The sequence below is a fragment of the Seriola dumerili genome, unplaced genomic scaffold (assembly GCF_002260705.1).
Source record: "Seriola dumerili isolate Sdu_G_001 unplaced genomic scaffold, Sdu_1.0 BDQW01000290.1, whole genome shotgun sequence".
Lineage (NCBI taxonomy): Eukaryota > Metazoa > Chordata > Actinopteri > Carangiformes > Carangidae > Seriola > Seriola dumerili.
The window spans coordinates 798427-819185 of NW_019174545.1; the positions used below are offsets into that span (position 1 = coordinate 798427).

A 20759-nucleotide genomic window follows, 5' to 3' on the forward strand; every position below is an offset into this window, starting at 1 on the left:
CATTTACTTCAATTACTTTGTGAGGCTCACAAACATGGATGGACAGTCTCTGCTCAGTGGGTTGGATGCAGTATTTAAACAAGGATTTTCCCTTTAAGTAACAGGGACAGTGTAAATAGCCACTTTACAACAGCAGGGACACAAGTTACTAATCACTGCAAGTCTACAACAAGTGGTCATCAACACTGATAAATTGAAACTATAGTCCAGCTTCAAAACATCTCCCCTGGCAACAAGCAGAATCACTGTTTTGACGTCCAATAAAAATGTGACGAGTTGGCCCCCAGTTTTTTCCTATTAGGCCCTGCTGTTGATAAGTGGTTATTGTAGCATCTTCATTTACTCCAAGTGCACTGTGAGCTAGACTGGAAATGAACTTATTCAAGTGGTTGTTGCCTGCCAAAATCAACCATCCTTGTAAGCAAGTAGACCAGCCAGCTGAAATATCTGAAAACAACAGGACCTCAGAGCGAGGCCTGGTTGTCTGCCAAAGTGGCTGGTAGATGCCAAACCGTAGCCAAATACGGCAAAAACACAAAACAAAACAACCACTCCACAGGTGGCTGGTGGTAGTCAGATTGTGAAACTTTGCGAGCACATTCTCCACTCTGTCGTGTAGGAGCACTGTTGCTTAATCATAGTCAGGCAGATCAATGCATTATAATGCACAGTGGTGTGGCATGGATTTTAAGACATGAATCTGATGTGACAATGTTATGAAATCAACAGGAAGTGTGATTCTGATTACAGTTCAGTCGTGATGTGCTTATAATGTACTGTAATGATGTCGTATTAGCTACATGAGCTACACTTCAAAGCTGTTCCCAGGGCTTCTTCTAACACAGAATAATAAAGAGAGACCACCGAGCCAAAACCAAACAATCCTCCAGCTGCACAACGGGACATTATTGGCTGCACTAGCTTCACTTCTGCTAAGAACACAGGTGCCTTGCATGGGACTTCAGAGGCACAGCTTATTCAGTAAGGCAATATGTACATGTGAACTGTTTGTGTATTTTCTCCTATGTTGTCATTTCATAAATAACGTCTAAAATAATACTGTACATTCTAATGAACTGGTGGCAATCAAGATGGAAATGAAGTAAAAAAGAATTTTAAAAAAAGCACCTGTATATGCCATCCTAATTAGGCCAAATGGATGAGTCATTTTTTGCATGTTTGTGTACACTGGTCACTGACTCTGACAGACTCTATAATACTTTCTATCAGGGTGGAGGTTCATTTGAGGGGGTGATGGCATTTCCCATCTATTAGCACAAACGATCAGATGATTACATCTCTTCCTTAACAAGATTTTTTTTCTGAGCCAAAGCAGCACGTGCACCCGCCTGCCACCTGTTAAATAAAACATCCTGCCTTCAAAGGGTGGTTGGTGGTGGGGTGGGGAAGTTAAACAATACGTGTTGAGCAGCTGTGTGATGAAATTAAAGATAAAAGTAGAAGAATCAATGAGTTATGTGATTACACCTATGTGACAAGTGCTCTGTTCCTGAAGCCAGTTAAGAACTAAACTATTACAATTAGCCCTGTAGATTGGATTCAGTCTGCAGTTTTTCATATAAAAGTCAATTTAACAAAACGGCTACTGTAAGTACTGGCATACCAATCAATCTTGTAGTTGGATAATAATATTCCTCGTTATGCAGTTCTGAAGCTGAACAATGTTTCTTTGCTGAGAAATAAAACTGGCAAAACACAAAATTTACATTCTCTTCTTAAAAAAAAAAAAAAGGAAACAAAAACAAACATGTAAATAACATATTTTTTCTTCCAAAAATGAATTATCCATTAGACATACAATACAATTACATAGATACATATTTTCAATACCGCACATTCAATCTGCCAAAAAAGTAATGATTACAAAGCCAACAAAGATGCTGCCATATATATAGAGAAATGTATGTACAATGATTATAGCATTCATAATTGCACTATGCCTCAATAAATGTAAATTACAGGCTTATGTTCTAGGGAACTGTTACAAAAAAAATACTCAAAGTAACTTGGGAATGAGGAATTGCAAATGAGAGGTGCCAATCAGAAACAAGAAGGGCTTACTTTGGTACAAACTGAATATCAACACTCTGCCCTTTTACATAGAGATTAGCCAAATTTATTCTCCACTGCTACTGAACTACAACAGTCAAGACAGCCGGGCTGTGATTTGACAAATATAAGGACACAGCTAAAATGTGACTGGAAAGTCTGCAGGTCCCAGGGGGAGGGGTTTGTATCCATGTGCGAGGTTGTGATTTGACAGTTTGAGCAGTTAAGCGCGCTGAGTGGCTGCCTCCTCTTTAAACCAGCAGGCATATCTACCTGTAGCTTTAGTCAGTCCGAGCTCTCTCTCTCGTGTGTGTGTGTGTGTGTGTGTGTGTGTGTGTGTGTGTGTGTGTGTGTGTGTGTGTGTGTGTGAGAGAGTGAGAGAGAGAGAGACAGAGTGAGTGAGAAGGCGGGGGGAAGAACACCCTTTAACTTTGTGGAATACTTCAGAAACTGCAAGAATCAGTTGGTTGATCAGTAAGTCAGTCAGTCTGCTCCTTCTGCAATCATTCGCCCTGCTCTCAACACTTTTCATTCCATTAAAGCAGTAAGCAGCGCAAAGTGGAGTCTGGTGCTCGAGTTGTTTTGGCATTGGCAATAAATATACATATTACTATAAAAGCATTAATGTGGCACATTGGAACATAATCGTTTAACAACATTGTCTCATAAATTACTACCAACTCAGCTCCCTTCAGTCTGTGTAAAGCGACTGTCGCCTTCATGATTCATCATGACATGACAGAGCGGAGGTCCGTGTGTGCCTCCTCAACTTGTCGCTAGAAGCTTAGAAAGCATTTTTTTTTTAAAGCCAATTTCTCTCAAGCTGCTGAACCTCGTGGTTACGTCGATGGCAGAGAGGTGTCACGTGACCGTCGCTCAACACATGACTCGGGCTATTTCTCCAAAATGGGGCCACGTGCCTCCGTGGTCACACATGCCCTACATCATCAGATGGTACCAAAGTCAATGCAGTGTAATATTAATAATAATAATAGTAATAGTAATAATAATAATAATAATAACGATGAAGTCAATCAATATCAAATCAATATGAAATAATTTAAAATCACAGTTTATGCCAACTCATTAAGAGACTTGCCAATCAGTCCTTTGAAGGAAAACAGGAAGCTGTTAATTAGAGATCTGTTACATCATTTCCTCAACGCCCATAGCGAAGCTTCAGAATGAATCGATGGGTAAGGAGGGAGAGTTGGAAAAAAAAAGAAAAAAAGAATGAAAACGTTTTTCTTTTTGTTTATAAAAAGGCAGGAGGGAAGGAGCACATTGCATTTATTCCAGCTCTGAGGTATCAGACTGGCAGACAAAACAAGCCTCCATACCTCCAGTGCACAAAGTAGTTTCTTTCTTTCTTTCAAAAAAAAAAACCCAAACAAAATAAACAAACAAAAAAAAAACTTCACAATGCGCAAAGCCTAAAAATGAGGATTGTTGCTGTACATATTCAACAGCAAACCCCTCCCCCACCTCCCTATATTTTATCAACTCCTTAAATAGCAAGAGAATATTTACTTTGCTCACCCCTTGGGCACCAAGAGATCAACAAATGGCAAATAAATTAGTATTATGTAACCATTAGATTTTTTTTTTTCTCTCAGATTTTTTTTTTCATGTGTGTGTATATGATCTATCTTTTCACAGATTGCGTCAGTCAGTGTGTGTTGAGGGCCTCCAGTTGGCAGCCCTGCTCCGCTCTACACCAAGTTGTACTCCTTTAGGTTGAGCTGCAGGATGGTGTCTTTGACGGCCGCGAAGACAAAACGGATGTTCTCTGTGTCAGTGGCACAGGTGAAGTGAGAGTAGATGATCTTATCACTGTCTGGATTCAGGTCCACAAACATCTTGAGGATAAACTCTCGCCCTGCTTGGGCATCCCTCTGCGGACCTGGAGAGGGGAAAAAATGATCCACTGTCAATACACCCGCTGTAGAATATCACAAGCCGTTTTTTTCATTAGCTTTATCTTGAGCGGCACGATCACCTGTATTTAAACAATCATGATGCTTATCTATCATTCAACCTAGCTCAAATAAAAGATGATGACTGATGCCTGCCTTTTCACTAAAATAAAATAACTAACTATTTTGCCCAATGCTCAGACATGTTAGAGATGTATACGCTTTCTACATGACATAATTACATTACACTTAGACTGTGATGCTTGGTGCAGATACAAACATTTACAAAACACAATTTTTTTAGTGCCTGTCCTGATTTGCAACACTACACTGCTTGCAAATTCAGCATTCAGTCAACAAAATTAAATTACTTTACAAATGACTTTAATACAATCATTAGAAACATGTAACTTTTACTTTGATATACTATTTTCAAATATTTGTGTGTGTGTGTTTTGTCTTATTGAAAGATTCACACTCTGATGCTTTCCTATTGGTTTTCAACTGTCAAACGGAAAATGGAAAGCATGTTAGACATTACATCAAATCCATTCAAAATTGTGTAGGCATTTTTACATTTAAGTAGAAATTCACTGTCGGCTAAAATAAAGGACTTACACACTTAAGTATCAATCCAATCTAATTTTTACAGCTGACTTAATCTATATTTTGGGGGATTTTTGAGTATGGAAAATCAAATTTATGATGGTCTTTGCACAAAGACTCAAAACAAAAAATGCATGTTGTTATCACAGGTGGGCATGTAGTGAATATTGGTATTCTCTTTGCAACTTCCCAGGGAGATTTGTCCAAGTGTGTAAATAATATCTTAGTGCTTGGTTTAAATATTTGTTTGGCGTTTGGGTTGGACACCATGCTGCTGATACTCACCATCATACTCTGGGAAGTAGTCAACCAGATGAGAGTACATGATCTTCTCCTCCAACAGGTCCTTCTTGTTGAGGAACAGAATGACTGAGGAGTTTTGGAACCAGGGGTACGTGATTATTGTCCTAAACAGAGCTTTACTCTCCTCCATCCGGTTCTATAGAAAGAGAGTGTGTGTGTGTGTGTGTGTGTGTGTGTGTGAATGTGTGTGTGAGGAGAGGGAGGGGAGGTAAAGTGAGGAGAGAGACTTACAGAGAGAGTGTGAGCAGAGAGAGAGAGAGAGTTAATCACTTAATTAAACCACAGTCTTTCATACTCATTAAGTACAGATTTTAATAAACGTTTTACTGCACCAGAGGGAGAGCGGTAAAGATGAGAGAGAAGGGCGGCCATGTTGCCTTTGAGGGTTTAATTTCTCCCTTGCACTTGATTTCAGTGTTTAATTGAACAAAACAACGATTCTGAAAGCAAGCTTTAGATATCACTGTGCTGCAGTGTGAAACACAATATCTCCCGTATTCTGTTTGAGAAAATATCATATGGCAGAATACAGAGGACGTGCAGCTGGTCAGTCTTTTTTTTCCCAACAGAGGAAAGGAAAACACATGGACACAAAACCAGACCGACAGACGTATGAGCGCTCACCTGCTCATTAATACACTTTTAACAAACTGACACACGCTATATCCTCTTAAGAAGGAGATGTGGCTCGAGGCGGTATTCAAAAACAGCTGCCTGATCATTTACAAATGCTTTACAAGGGAACACGAGGTGGAGCGCTGGCAGGCAAGAGGGGAATCTGATTTCCATTGTTTTAAATAAGTAGTAGTTTTTTTATCTTCAGAGCCGACTCATCTTCGACATACTTTACAAAAGAAGTTGAGCAGATTTTTGTGGAAATGCATTAATCAATCACCTCATTGTCTGATTCCACCAAGACTTGGTCGTACTCGCTGAGAGCTACCAGGAACATGATGGATGTGACGTTCTCAAAGCAGTGGATCCACTTCCTCCTCTCCGACCTCTGACCACCGACATCCACCATCCTGTCATGGCAGGAGCATCCAGGAGAGAGAAAACAGTCACTATAGAAAGCACTAGAAATGTTTGTAGATCTAGTTTGTATCTCTTGCGTGAATCAAAGATGATCATCTGGACACCACCTTAAACGTTATTTTGATATTCAGTTAACCAAATCAGAAGTGTATTCAAAATCAATTTTGTGAGTAAAAGCAGAAATGCCACACTGTAATATTATTGCATTAAATATGTTGCTTTCAAAATTTTGCTCTTGGAAAGTTTAAACCTTAACAAAGCATCATATCTTATTCATCCTCTATTGGTTTACTGTGCTTTTTGCATTGAAATATTAATCCACAATGTAATTTGTACGTACAACCATCAGATAAATGTAGGTGAGTTAGAAATACAATATGTTCCTTTCAAAAACACTGGAGTAAAATATACAGGGTTTCTCCCAAAATGGGATCGTCAGGTAATGTGATGATGTCTCAAATTTGAGGCAGAGTAAATGGACTTTGCTACTTTCCACCTATGACATACACATAGTTATTATTATTATTATTGTTATTGTTATTATTATAATTATTACATAAATGGCTATCAGGGCTAAATCAAAGTATTTTCTTTTGACATGTCACTGAATATGTCCTGTGCTTTTTCTGACTTCCAAGGCAGGAAAGTGTTGCTTTTTTATTTTTCGGATCCTGAATAAATATCTGATCTCACCTGAATATGACGCTCTGCAGGTCAAATGGATATTCAATGATGCCTGTGGTTGGGACTCGAACCCTCAACACGTCCTGCTGGGTGGGAAGATAGGATGGTTCGGCGATCCGGTCCAACGCGTTCAGGTAACTACAGAGGCAGAGAAATGAAATGATGTTTGTTTGTCATCCGAGACACTGCAAAAACTGATAAAACTGTATTTTGTGCTTTAGCGCCCCCACCCCCCGTCTCCAGCTGGGTTCAATTCATACAGAGTGATGTTGGCAGCTGTATCCCCTGTGTTGTTTTCCATTCTACTCACTATTTAGTGGAGTCTGAGAGCTGGTATTCCCTCCTTCGATCATAACACTCCTGGATGCCCGGGTCATTCCATAAGCTCTTGATTGCATCTACGTAAGGATTCTCAAACATGGCGACTTTTTCTACGTCTACCTCTCTCACAACGTTGGCATTGCCCTGGTGGAAAAACATGAGGAGAAGAAGTGCCGTGATTTACTGAGATTCACAGCTTTGCTCAGCTCCACCAAACACAAAGGAAAACTTGATTTATCAAAACCTCATCAAGCATTTTTAATAATCTACAACAAAAAAAACAGTACATTTGAAACACAATCTACAAACAGGTGGTTCAGTCCTAGTTATCACTGGTTTAGTTTCTCTCACTCAAAACACACATTCATCCAAAAACTTCTTTGCACCCTGAGGCTCAGCATGGACCTAATATCTGAAGCTCAAATCCCACTGGGCCTATTAAAGGGGAAAGTTTTGCCGCCCCAGATTCCCATTAAAACTCTCCTGTGTCCCACCACAAGAGAATGTTCTGTATGCCTGAATTTTGACACAGTTTCACATACCACACTGACATTTTTTATGATTTGGATTAATGCTTAATGCTTAATGCTTCATACATCAGACATAATTTCGTCTCTATGGTCCTCACAATTAGCCACGTTAAAGTCTAGCCAAATGGTTTTTGTTCAGTAATTGGCTCACTTTTGCCAGATTTGTGGGGATGTGGAACATCTCAATGTATTTTTCATTTATGTTAAATTAGATTGTCACACACACTTTCACAAATACACACAATTATGCACAGTAGCAGACAACTACAAGATATGCAATGTGGAATTGTGACTGGCTATTGCACAATAGGAAGCCATTATGATAACAGCATGAAGGTTTATTACACACAACAGCCATTATCTATAGAATCACTATCCAACCCTTACCCATCTTTCAGTAATTACACAAACACTTACAACTGCTAGAACTATACTGTGACTCTATGACTGTGGAGCTGGCTGACTGGAGTAAACATGTAAGCATAGCAAAACAAGCCCATTCCACTTAACCAATGTGGTCCCAGGTCTCTACAGACCTTACAGCCCAACACCACAAATGACAAAATATTGTTCCTATTTTCAGTCCAGACCATGTAGTGAATGCTTGACCTGCACTGGAATGCATAATTATATGGTCTGAACATGATTTAGACATGAAGACAAAGGACAGGATGTGATGGTTGGTGTCTGGAGACAGGAGATTTTGTATCAAAAGAAATGTAAACTTATATCTTATTCACAACTGTGGGGTTGAGAATGACAGAACTGAAAAAGTGAGATGTCATAGAAGAAAAAACAAAAAACAAAAAACAGATATCCAGTATAAAGCAGATAAACCGTCAGTGACGAGTTTTGTGATAGTGGTATTTACTATAAATGCCCAGAAAGACAGTATAAACATGACAGACAGGTTTCATTTTCACTTCACTTAGACTCCTTTGTTAAAAAGGTAAATACTTCCCATTTTAGTCTTATGTATATGAGAGCACAGGGATGTTGGGTACAGAGTATTCATCAGTTCTGTTGTATGCTTTCACTGTACACATAACTTATGACATACACATATCTCACACACATAACAGATCATTTTGTTGTTTCTCTGTATTTAAGTGCTTGCATAGGACAAAACTAGTATTCCAGTCCTTTTCTACTGAGCACTGAATGTAACCGTTAATGGCGAACACACTAACCAGCCAATTTCCAGATAGTGGAAGTGCAGTGACATGTAGGGATAACTAAAAACCTTAGATTACAAACTGCTTTTTTTATTTATTTATTTATTTATTTATTTATTTATTCTTTTAATAAAAAAGTTGCAAAAAAAATTGCAGTAACATTATTTTTACTCAGCATGTTAACAGGATGTATTCGGTTCTCTTTGTGTTTTAAGTGGCTAAAACCATGGTGAAATTGCCGGGCTGAAACAGCATATTCGGTTTCATTCTTCATGAGCATGCACTCATTGGACAGGAAGCGAAAGCAAGCACGGAAAATGATCCACTACAACAGCAAAGATTCAAGAAGCACCTAACCGAGTTAAATCCCAGTTATGGTGCCATTTTAAATCTCCCAGTTCACACAAAGTGTTATCTAACGCACACCTGGCAGACAGGTGTTTGAAATTTGGCTTCACGTTTTGACTGGTTATTACAGACTGTATATCTCCAGCATAAATATGTTGTTTTACATTGTGAATTTGATCAAAAAATACTTACTGGGTCTTAATTGTAACATCACAAGATTGCGATTCTGAATTCAAGATATCACACTAAATAACTTATCACCCCTTTCTCCCCAAAACTCTACTAAACCTTTCAGTGAAAACTCGTCTGACTGGACTGTGGCCAGGCAGGGAGGAGCTGAAGCAGCGTGGTCCACTGTCACCTGAAATGGTCTGATTTATAGAAAGCGTTGCTGAGGTGATACACTCCTATGCACCACTTCCTTTCATTTGTCACTCTCACATGGGACAAAATGTGAGTAAGAGGTCACTGTAACATCTCCCAAAGCTATGACTACAAGGGTAACTCATGCAAATGAAAAAGGAAGGGAAAAAAAGCCCCGCTTAAGTGATAGTTACTGAAAGTGAGGTCAAATGTGGGTGGGTAGTATAGGGCAGGTCTCTCTTGCATATTTGCATATGTGTATTTGTGTGTATATACACACATGGATTTGAGTGCATGGAAACACACAGGCAAACACAAATACACACATAGTGTGATGGAGTGCTGGAGCACTTTAAGGACACAGGAAGTGCCAAAAAGGACAGGAAACGATTATGGATGGCTGTTTCAAATAAGATAGACAGCACTCTAAAAATATACAAGCACACTGTGGTCACTTTGCAGCGTCTCTCTCTTTTTCTCAAATTATTTGTCACCCTACACGACAGTTGTCATTTCAGTTGGGGAAGTTGAAATGGCTTGAGTGAAAGGATGCCATTTACCTTGTTGTGCTCATATTTGTAGGGGATCTTGAGCGTCTCCATGGCTCGGATCATGGCCTGCATGGCTGTGAAGATGTTCTGGTAGACCAATTTGGTGAAACCCCTTTTGTCCTCATCAGAGTAACCGGTACCGTGGATAATCCTCATCTGTTTGATGAATGTGCTCTTCCCGCTCTCCCCAGTGCCTGAGAAAGTAGACAAGGGGACAAATGAACAGAGTTTATTCATTTTGTGGATTTGTGCAGGGTTTCATTTAACCAGACAACACATTTAATGTCCTGTGTCAGCAGCCACGCTCCTTAAATGGACATTTTGTCATTCATGACTTTCCTTGACCGCTATGGGAAAAAAAGAACTGCAGCAACATAACAAAGGTATCACAATAAAAAGTATAATAAAAAAAGTAAGTAGTTAATCAGAGTTGAGCAGCTAGACGACAGCCATAAAGCTGGTATTCTTACTGATAAGCTTTTGGTTATTTGGTCAGTCACTGGCCCAAAAACAGAATATGGTCCTAAGTATTAGTCAGTGATGCCTCCTCTCCCTTCTGTATAACCAGTCAGAGCTGTGAGGGATCAGTTGTGCATCAGGGTGGACATGCCAGCGGCCACCATCGTATTCTGATAGTTATATAGATATGAAAGGCATTATCATATTATCAAACATTTGCTGATTTACACAACCAGCAGACATGGAGCAACATTAGCATTCATTTTAAGTCATGTCTCTGGCCACCCGATGAATGGAAATCCAACAGTCACTGTTCGCTGAGCTCCATCTTCATATATTCCATCCGTGGAAGAAAAATGAGCCCCTTCAGCAGATAAACACTGCACAATATTCACCAGCTAGTCGCTAATCTTTTCTGCCGTTTGGTGCTGAGCAGGTAGCGTACAGTGGGCTTACCAAAGATTTTTCTCTGACAACAACTTCCCGCTGCATCTGGAGAGGATCATAAAGCCCGTTTCAAAGATACACCCTCTTTACGTTAATCTGACGACAGTTTAACATGTCGGTCTCATGTTTGAATAAGTACCCAGGTCATTTTTACAATAAAGTCACAACAGCACTCTTCATAGGCTGAACTACCTCTCAAGTGCGTAGATCTGTCTGTAAAATGTGCTGTAGTAGCTGAACGAAGGGGGAAGGAACATTAAGGCAAATGTCACCTATGTCTGAGGGCTTAAGAGTGGGGGGGTTATGTTGTTAAATGAGCTAAAAGTCTCCATAGAGCTGAAGGAATCTGCAGTGTTGAGTGATACCTATTTGTGGGTTTGTCACTGTACACACCCATTGTCACATGACACATACTGATTATTGAAGCTTTAAAGTTAAGTTCAGGCAAAATGAAGCAAAGTGTGAAAACGCAGATTTTCTAAAAGCATTAAAAAATGTAAATGTGTATGAGGAGGTTTCCTGAGCGAAGAAAGCTGAATCGTAGCTTTTTGCGACGCAACATCCCGCCTTTGAAAAAAACATGCACACACATTTATATGCACAGATGTACAGTGCATAGCTGCAGACACTCACTCATGCACTCAGTCAGTCACACACATAATAATATGTGCTGGCTACTTTCCTCTCAGTCTGTTTGCTTGGTCTGGTGACAGACCAAGAACAACATCTCTCTCCTCTCAGTGGTGACAGGAACTATTTGGGTGTGAAGAGCTGGGGGTGTAGTTTCTCTTTGGTTCACTGGGAATCTTGGCAGACCGACTGAACAGTCTAACTTTACCTCACTGCTAACTCCTGAATAAGTTTGGCAGGAAGGAGTGTAGCTGTGCATTTTGCATGTCAGTGCCCAGGAGACATGTGCTGCATTCCAGTATAAGTGTCTGTTATAAGAGCCTGGATGTGCAACACTCTTTTGCACGGCATAAAATAAACTCTATTTTAGCCAAATTGGCCTCTCTGTGGGTCCATAACACAGACTGGGCACTTTACAAAACCAAGCCACAGACTAAACTGATGCTGAAATACTATAACCTCTGAGGAAACAGCTTTTCTATTGTAGGGTTGCCCATTTAGAAGCCTGAAATAAGCATGTATGGTAATAATGACAAAACTAGAGTTAGCACAATTACCCTTGAAGTGCTCTTTAGTCAAACAATTGACCCTTAAAGTCTTACTTATTTTGTTAAAGAGCAAGAAGCAGTGAGGAAATGCTAGCATTGCTAACATTAACACTATACACAGAAGCATCAGAATATATGTAGTCTTTCATAAAAGATTTTATTTTCATTCAACCTGTACACAAACTCTAACAAACCCGTGGCTGGGAGTTATTTCCTTCTTGAGTTTGCTTTTCGCCTATTTGTTAGTGCTACAGACAGATGCTACACAAACACCTTTGGTGTTATCCTTTAGTAGAATTTGAAATATTCACCTTGTTGCACCAGTGGGTTTACACAAACACATACACACCACTCTGTCCGCCAATAATTAACTATTACATTAACCTCAGTGACAGGTAGTAGTTTTTGCAGACCACAAATAGCATTGCACATGAGTTAATAACTTGCAGCATCCATCCTAAAAATAGACACACTCTATTTTTTAAACAGGCAAAGTGGAACAGTGAGTAATCGCAAAAACTTAAATGAACTGTGCCAGACTGCCAGTGGGTATTGTATTTGTACAGGCATAAAAGGATCTGGGTTGCTCATGTGTGGCATAGTCCCAATCCCTTCACGACTGTTCAAACACAGAAAACAGGAGGGAGCCTGAAGTCCTGTGTGTAGGAAGTCAAAAGAAGGGAATGTGAAAATGTGAAATTTAGCTGTAGATAGAAACTTTTAGTTAAAAGGCCTGACTTGATAAATTAGGGCTGAGATACTGCAGTTCAGTTTTATGTTCCAGAATTGGAATGCAATGAACTTGGAGATAGCTGAGTCTACTTTTGAAGGTTGGATGTGTGGAGTAAATGTTATCTCTGGGGATCCACCCATTCAAGAAAATGTTCCTCACAGGAAATCCTTAATTTGTAAGCTACTATCCTAGAGGAGTACAGTATTCTATACCAGTTGCCTAGGTTATAGAAACATGAGATGGTTGTAACCGACAGCTGTATGTATAATTGGAAAAAAAATATTGAAGCAATTTCTCAAAAATAAATCAGGATCACTTGACCACATCTGGGTCCTGATGGATTTACTCTGGAAAAGACAGCGAGACCGTGAGTGCGCTAGGTATGAGTGTGTGCTGGTCATTAGAGGCTGCTGAGTCATATTTCAAACCCACTGCAGTGACCCTGGATTAACCCGTATTTGAGGTTGGTGCGACTGGCTCGACATTACATATGATGTGACTACGTCTGATCCAGCTTCCTCTCTGGAAGCCAAGCCTCAGGACTCATAGTCAGACTCAAGCAAAGACAACAGGCTGCTCCATGTCTGTGTGTGGTGTTTTCAGTTAGTCATGTGATACTCTGGGCATTTGAAACTTGACTGTGAGCTGCCAAATATTCACACCCTATGTTTTCACAAATGCAAACTAGTGAAACAAACAATAAGTACATATCACGGTAATCAAAAGGATCGTGTGAATTTGGTAGCTTTCTCCATTAAAAAGGCTGTTGTTAACTGGCCACCAGACAAGTCTTGGAAGCTGTGCATTTCCACAGTCCCTGAATGCACCACAGCATTAGTGTCAGCTATGCACAGAGATGCCTGCAGCTGACTTTTTAAACCAAATGGAATAAAGGATGCAAAAAATGCCAATATGATGCTTGAAGCACCACAAGAGTGAGTTAACACACAGAGCAGAGGGAGAGCCATAGTACCACACTCACTTTACAGGGAGGAGTTTATGGCCCTGCTTTTTACCAACATTTAACAAGGGTCAGACATTGCTTGGTTCTGATTTTAAAGGAAGAACTAAAGGATTGTTATGGAGTCACTTTTGTACGTATTGATAGGAACCTCAAGCAAACCTCAAGACTTTCAGTTTTAATTATGTGATCAAATAAAGGAAGCTCTTCTCTCTCACTATCAGGTTGAATCCAAAGTGTAAATACTGTCCTAAGCACTTAACTGAACTGAATGTTGACTCTATGTAAGTAAAATATACAAGCTCGGGTATAAATCTGTATGGAAGTACAGTGAGACTGAGAATTAACACGTTAATGTCTCCATTGAATGATATATGGAATGAAATTGAACGTAATGTTGAAACTGCTGAATGATCTGCGGAGCTGGTTTTGTTTTTCACTTTCATAAAGTGTGTCCTGCGGCTGTCAAACCTATTCACTGTTAATGGCAAGCAACCTTAAGACAGCACCAGCAAATCAGAAGGCAGAATCATGAATTCAATAAAAATATTGCTGCGTAACCATGTACCTTTTGAGACATCATTCTGATGTTCACCACCAGCATTCACAGTGTGAATATCTACATGTACGTGTGAGATACTTAAGTTTAAGACAACTAGATGTGACATCATAAGGGGTGAAAAGGATGTTTTATGAAGATTTTCTCCCTAATTTTGCACTTTCTATTGATGCACTGCTAATGCACTTTGCTGCATTCATACATGAATCATATCACATATTCAGTGTTCCTCTAGCAATTACAACCACGTGTTTGTTCAAAGCTTGTTATAAGTTGCAGTGGACTTTGTCCAGTCATAACCTTGACAAAGTTCCCACAGTTTTCATTTGTCCGATAAAAGCAGCTGACAGTGACCGACCAATTACATGCAAAGTTTGACATTAAAAATGTTGCACTGCTGAAATGATTTCTGCTGTGCAAAATCTGAACACAGTTCAGAAGCCATTTTCAGTGACTATAGTGGTAGTATAGTGGAATCTGATTTACTTTCATCCCACTTGTCTATGATTTTCTCTGTGTATGTGTATATGTATGTGTGTAAAGGGGGACAGACATCATAAACTAGGTCCAATCATCTCTTGAGGATTGGATCTGGCCTGTGCCACTTTTGTAATTGAACAACTTTAACTTTTAAATTAATTTAGCAGATGGGGACGAGCCTGATAATTATTCATGTTTAACCCCTGACTGTCAACAGATGTGTGAGGCCTCAATGCTAAATAAACACAAGTCAGATGTATGCAATACATGTAGAAATGCAAAAACAAATTTGCAGTTTTATATCTCGCTCTCAGTTTTACTACAAATAAAGTCACATCATCAAAACACTTGAAACATGAGTGAAAATAATACTTGAAGTAGTTGCCGATTCATTTTCATGAATTTTCATTATCATGACAATAGTGGTAGTTAATATTGCTCTTTGTGTCTATCTCCATTGCTCTGGCAAAACAGGTGAAGTTAACTTAAATAAACTGTTGGGTTAATGTAATATAACAAGCCACTTAAATACAAGACCCCTGTCCAGTGCATGTGTCCTCTCAGTACTTTCACTTTAGTGCTTTGTGTATGTACAGTAAACACATTCCAATGAGGCAAAACGGTTGTAGCTACAAGTTTTGTACTCACCATCCACACATTAAGCGAAAAAGAGTGTGGTGAAAGAGATAATTAGAATTTGATTAGCTCGAGTCAGAGCATCCTTTAACACCACCAGCTTTTCAAAACATCTGTGCTCACAATTCATTACCATGCTTCAATAAAAAAAACTAATTGTATGCAGTTTTATCCGGTTGCACTATGAGCTCACCAAAACAAGTTCCACTTACTTCTGTTGTAACAGCATGAAAATTAACTGAACACAACAGACATGACAAAATATTTACTATGAGTGATTATTAGCCCTCTACAAAAATTCCTTGATTTTTTTATGAGATACAAACTGAAAATACGGCAGCATAGAAGACAGAAAAATCACTCTACATTTGGAGAAGGGTCAGCAACAAAATATACACAATTTGTAGCTAATAAAACAAAACCACAAGCTTTGTCCAGTTTTTGAAGAAAAAATGTGTTAAAGGATCTATTTCACTAAGTATCCTAATTATCTAACACAAAACAAATCAGTTTCCGGTTCCCTTTTTTCCAAGAACACAGACTCACTATTTCTTTCCAGTCCCCCGTCGCTATGTCACCATTCCTATGCTAAGTTTCTGCTCACCCCTCTCCACCATTTCTCAAGACCTAATGTCATGCTTAAAGAGGAGATGTTTTTTTTTGCTGAATGACCATTGTTGGGTTTTGGAGTTTGTAAGCTACTATCATACTACTACATTCTACTATCCTGTTGGGTTTTCATTCACAATTGATTAATCTGAATCTCCTGCACCTTTCAAATTGAGAAGTGCTCTTTTTAACCTAATTCTTGCAGCGCTGCTAACACCAGAGTCTGATTTGATCTTGTTTTATCGTTTCCAAATCAATCCAACTTCTAGACATTTTTCACCACAGACATATAGACTTATCATAGAAAGAAAAAGCACAGGTGGAACAAATGAAGTTAATGACTGTTCTGTTTTTTTTGGAAAGCACTGCAGCAATTAACAGAGTTATTAGCTACACCTGTGTTTGACAAGTCAAGATGACTGCAGAGAAGAAAAAAAAAATCTGAGCAACATAAGTTTCACTCCACATTTTCCCCCCCTGGTCGCGTTTGGCAGTTTGGGAACCACTGAGGTGTGTTATTTCAAAAACTGGTATTGTTATTATATTTCTTGTCAAATAAGTTGCAAAATATCTAAAGCTGATGATGATGCAGCTTTGTTTTCTTACTGAAAATGAGGTAAGAGCTGTTCTAATGGATAATGACAGAGATCTGATTACGAATTAATGTGTTTATGTTCATGTATTGCTGAATAAGATCAATTTCAGTTCGCTCCTGCTGAACTGCCCTATGCCTCATTGTTCTTCTGCTGTGTCAAACATCAATTTTAACCGGACTTTTCCTGAGTCACCTATCTCGGTGAGGCCTTTAGCATCTCTGACTTATTGGCTAACATTTAACTATATGTGTGCCAGACAGCATCTATAAGTACAACACTATGAAACACCCCCCCACCCCCTCTTCAAGTACTCATCCTCATTGTTGCTAGTAAAGTATTCTTGGTCATCTTTCCAAGTTACAGTAAATGAGTGTTAATTTCAGTACATCTCCTTTATTAGTTTACAGCTCCTTAATCGATATTAGATGAACAAGGAGTATGGATTACACGCTTGCAATGTTCTCTAAACTTGCTTACTTATTATATTGCGTGTCTTTCAACATACACAGTCCCTGTGGACACAAAGCAATTAGTGTGTTTGAAAGATTATAAGCAAAGTCTAAAAGCCAAGATAAATTGTGAAAAACCGAGCAATTGACTTTTTGAATGACTGAAAAACTTCTAAACTTGACTAGAGAGTTTTGTACTCAAGTCCCATGGTACACAAAGCAATTAGAGTTTTCAAAACCCACAATACACTGATAGCATATGGGTTAATGGAGCCACACAGAGCACACACACAACTTCCTCTGGTTAACTCGACCACTTGTAGCGGCAGTGGTGCCGTCGATGTGTAATATACACGCAAAGAAAAAAACACATCATTTTCACTGTGAATTCAGAGCCCTGCGTATAAGATGATTTATTCATCTCACTGACAAAATATGCTTATTGATTTAGCTATAATTGTTTTAGGAGCTCAGACATGCGCACGTTGCTGTGTATATGAGCATCTCTTCTGCTTACATGGGTCAGTAAGGTCTACTGTCCTGGTTTAGCCTTGACCATATTCCTATCACATTTCCTATTTATACTCTAGTCCACCTCCCTACGCCACCCATCAAATCATTCCTAAAACACCTCAGGCCGACATCACACAGCAGACAACTATCTATACTTCTATAGTCATGAATGCTGAACAGTGGTATCTACGCCCTGCAAATTGCACTGCCTTCTTAGTGTAAAATTTAACTTTTTCATTGCAGAAAATTCAATTTCTTTTTTCTTTTTTGCATTTCAGAAAAATCACATGTGGTTAATCATCACAGGAAACTTTTCACTCTCCAACTTAATGGAGCTTGCCTACAACTCCCTAGTCAAAGACATTAAGTGAACGCATTCTGTCATTAGATGCATGCTATGAAACCACTCTGAAATATAATAGCCCATACTGATAAAGCCTACACATAAAAAAAAATAATTAAATAAATGTTGAGTGTGACTCAATCATGAATTATTTGATTTAGGTCATCAACTTCTCTGTATCACGCAATAATAGTGACTAATCATTGGATAAGTAATATATACTGTTTAATGAGAAATACAGTTATGTCGTCATCTTCCACATCATCACTTTTTAGTTTGGGTCATTGGCTGTTTATGTGTTTATATAATGAGCGAATTGCTGGGCATTAGAAGAGATTAAGGGGCAACAACAACACAAATATTTGTCCATATTTAACAAAGGAGGTGGCAGTCAGCTCCTTCAAATCCTGTTAGGGGTGATTCATTTCAACATGTGCTAACAGGAGGGCAAAGGGGAAACCCTTCACATTCAACCCCTCTTAAACATCTCTCGAGAGGCAAAACTAGGATCTAAGGATCTAAGTTTCCAGTCTGCTTTACACCTTCTCCTTCATGCATTTCCCAACAAAGTGAGTGAGGAGAGCACTGGATCAGGAGGAGAGGTTACTGGCACCACTCTCCGCCACCACGGTCATCACATCTAATGGGCTTTTCGCTGCAAATCTAATTAAAAACGGGATGGTGAGTAGATGAGTTGTTTTCCTCATATTTCTCCAGTATGACTAATACTTCTCAACAAGATTTATCCCCCATACACCCTGCTCCAATTTCACAATCCCACACTAGAAATGCACAGGTACCAACATTATGACTGTAGTTAAATATCATGGGACTGTAATTGTATGATTAGGCCTCCAGACATTAGTGACTGATAAATTACAATAATCTATTCAAAAGTATTCTGTCTCTTCTTACTGCATTACTGCTGTGTTGTTTCAATTAGTTTGACAATGATTAAAATGAATGAAAACTGCATATAATGACAGATGTATTAGCATACCACCACACATAGGTTTCTGTATATTAAAGGACAGCATACCCCCAACCTTGCTCTATATAGCCTGACACCTGTGATATAATCATTGCCAGGGTTAAGTGTTAAACTGCAATGCTGTCTTGATTACATCCAATAAAAGGCTAGACTTTGGCCCAGCCAATACCTGACACAATCACAAGCACACCACCTGGATGGGCCCTCTAGGCCTGGCTGCACAGGTTGCTGTCAGGCCAGTGGACGCATGGAGAGGTAAGGGGTTAAGAGTTAAGGCCCGTATAGCGACTGGTGAGCATTTGTTTCCTCGACACTAACCGGTCGCAGTTATTCAAATCAGGTGGTTTTTACACTGGGAGCCACACAGGCCTGGCTGGGCTTCATCTCCTTCCTTTGCTGCCAATCTGTGCACTCGACTCACAACACGGATATATTTCAAACACCCACTCCCCAAACTTCACTCAGGTGGGAAGCCCCATTAATAGACCCTTCATCTGCCTCACCACCACCTCCACCCCACACCTCCCCCTCCCTCTCCCCGACAAAGGCATTTTTGCTGAGAGGAATTTGGGCTTTGCATTGCTCACCCCACTCCTCTCCCTCCCCGTGTTTCTCCCTGCCGAGCTTACCGAGAAGCAACAGTTTCAGTTCCCGGCGTGCGTCCCTCTTATCCCGGCGGAGCTGCCTTTCGATCTCGTCGTTGATCCGCCTGGCTTCTTTCGCCTCCTCGCTGAGGCAACACGCCATTATGGATTCCAGGGTCATTCTCTCCTTTTCTTTTCTTTTTCTTTTTTTTTTTTAACACGCACTTTTCCGCTTTTTCCTCTTACTGATTCATCCAGATATCAGATTCGTCGGGGTAAAAAACAAAACAAAACACAGAGGCCTGAGTGCCAAATAACGTCCTCATACAGGCCTACTTGTGGTGAAATAACGCGTGGACGCCCTTATAATGAGCCTGAACAGCGCACAGATTGTGGTGGAAAGGAAAATTAGATGTTTGAGAAATTATTGACCCCCCCTCCCCCCGTTTCGGTTCGCTCTCTGGGCCTTTCGACAGCTTCAAAATAGTGTCCAAAGCGGTTTGAGTTGAATATCTGTGCAATCTTAATTGGTGTAATCTGCTTTTCCTTCTCAATATGATCAACAGATCCTTTTAAGACACATCCTCCGTACTGCTCCGTGTGATCTCGTTAAGCATTGCCATCCGTGCCCGGCCACCCTGTCTTCAAAGTCTTCAATGTTGTTATTTTTCAATCAGCAAAATCCCTTGCGTTCAAGTTATCGTCGTGGATGAGGGCTGCGGGGAAGACACATGAATAAAGCTGTCCGTTTATTTTCCAGTGGCTCGACTCCCGGGCGTGGTAAGGCAGAATATGGCGGACTTTCACTCCAATCCGCTAGGCTGGGATACAGTACAGTTATCTCTCTCAGTCTGCTCAAAAAACCAAGAAAGCAACACATAACATAGCCTTTCAGCCGGAGCTCTCGATACCGCGGCGAAAATGTATCCCAGCCTGTCTTAAAAGGCGTTCACGTCCATGGCTCAGGAGTGGGGTGCGAACGAAAGCTATGAACGCCGTGTTGTTGCTTTTTTTCCCCCGGCCAATCTTCTCCTTTTCCTCAATTCTCTTCATGTATTTTTATTACAGAGGCCATCCACTCCTCCGCTGGCAGGGTGACGTCGGCCTCCCATCGACTAGGGGGGAGTGTCACGTCAGACAAACGCCACACAAGTATTTATACCCCAACCTGTGGAATAGAAAATGTGTATGAATGGACAAGCTGAACTCATATCTCTATGGGCATGGGTGTAATAATGGAGGGCAGCTCCACTTAAAGTCTGTTTTTGTGCTGACTTTTGTGGGGGAAAGTTCTTGTGAAGAGTGATCATCACAGTACA

The 20759-nt window shown here is 39.9% G+C and overlaps 1 protein-coding gene across 1 annotated transcript; it reads right to left on the reverse strand.

Annotated features, from left to right (window-relative positions):
- Nucleotides 1-1771: 1771 nt before the first annotated feature.
- Nucleotides 1772-20471, reverse strand: LOC111230911 (guanine nucleotide-binding protein G(q) subunit alpha). Its single transcript, XM_022757803.1, has 7 exons — nt 19486-20471; nt 9912-10096; nt 6925-7079; nt 6624-6752; nt 5791-5920; nt 4878-5031; nt 1772-3973 (listed from the first exon to the last, which is right to left on the reverse strand). The coding sequence occupies exons 1-7, from the start codon at nt 19619-19621 to the stop codon at nt 3783-3785; spliced, it is 1080 nt and encodes a 359-aa protein (XP_022613524.1). The 5' UTR covers nt 19622-20471; the 3' UTR covers nt 1772-3782.
- Nucleotides 20472-20759: the final 288 nt, after the last annotated feature.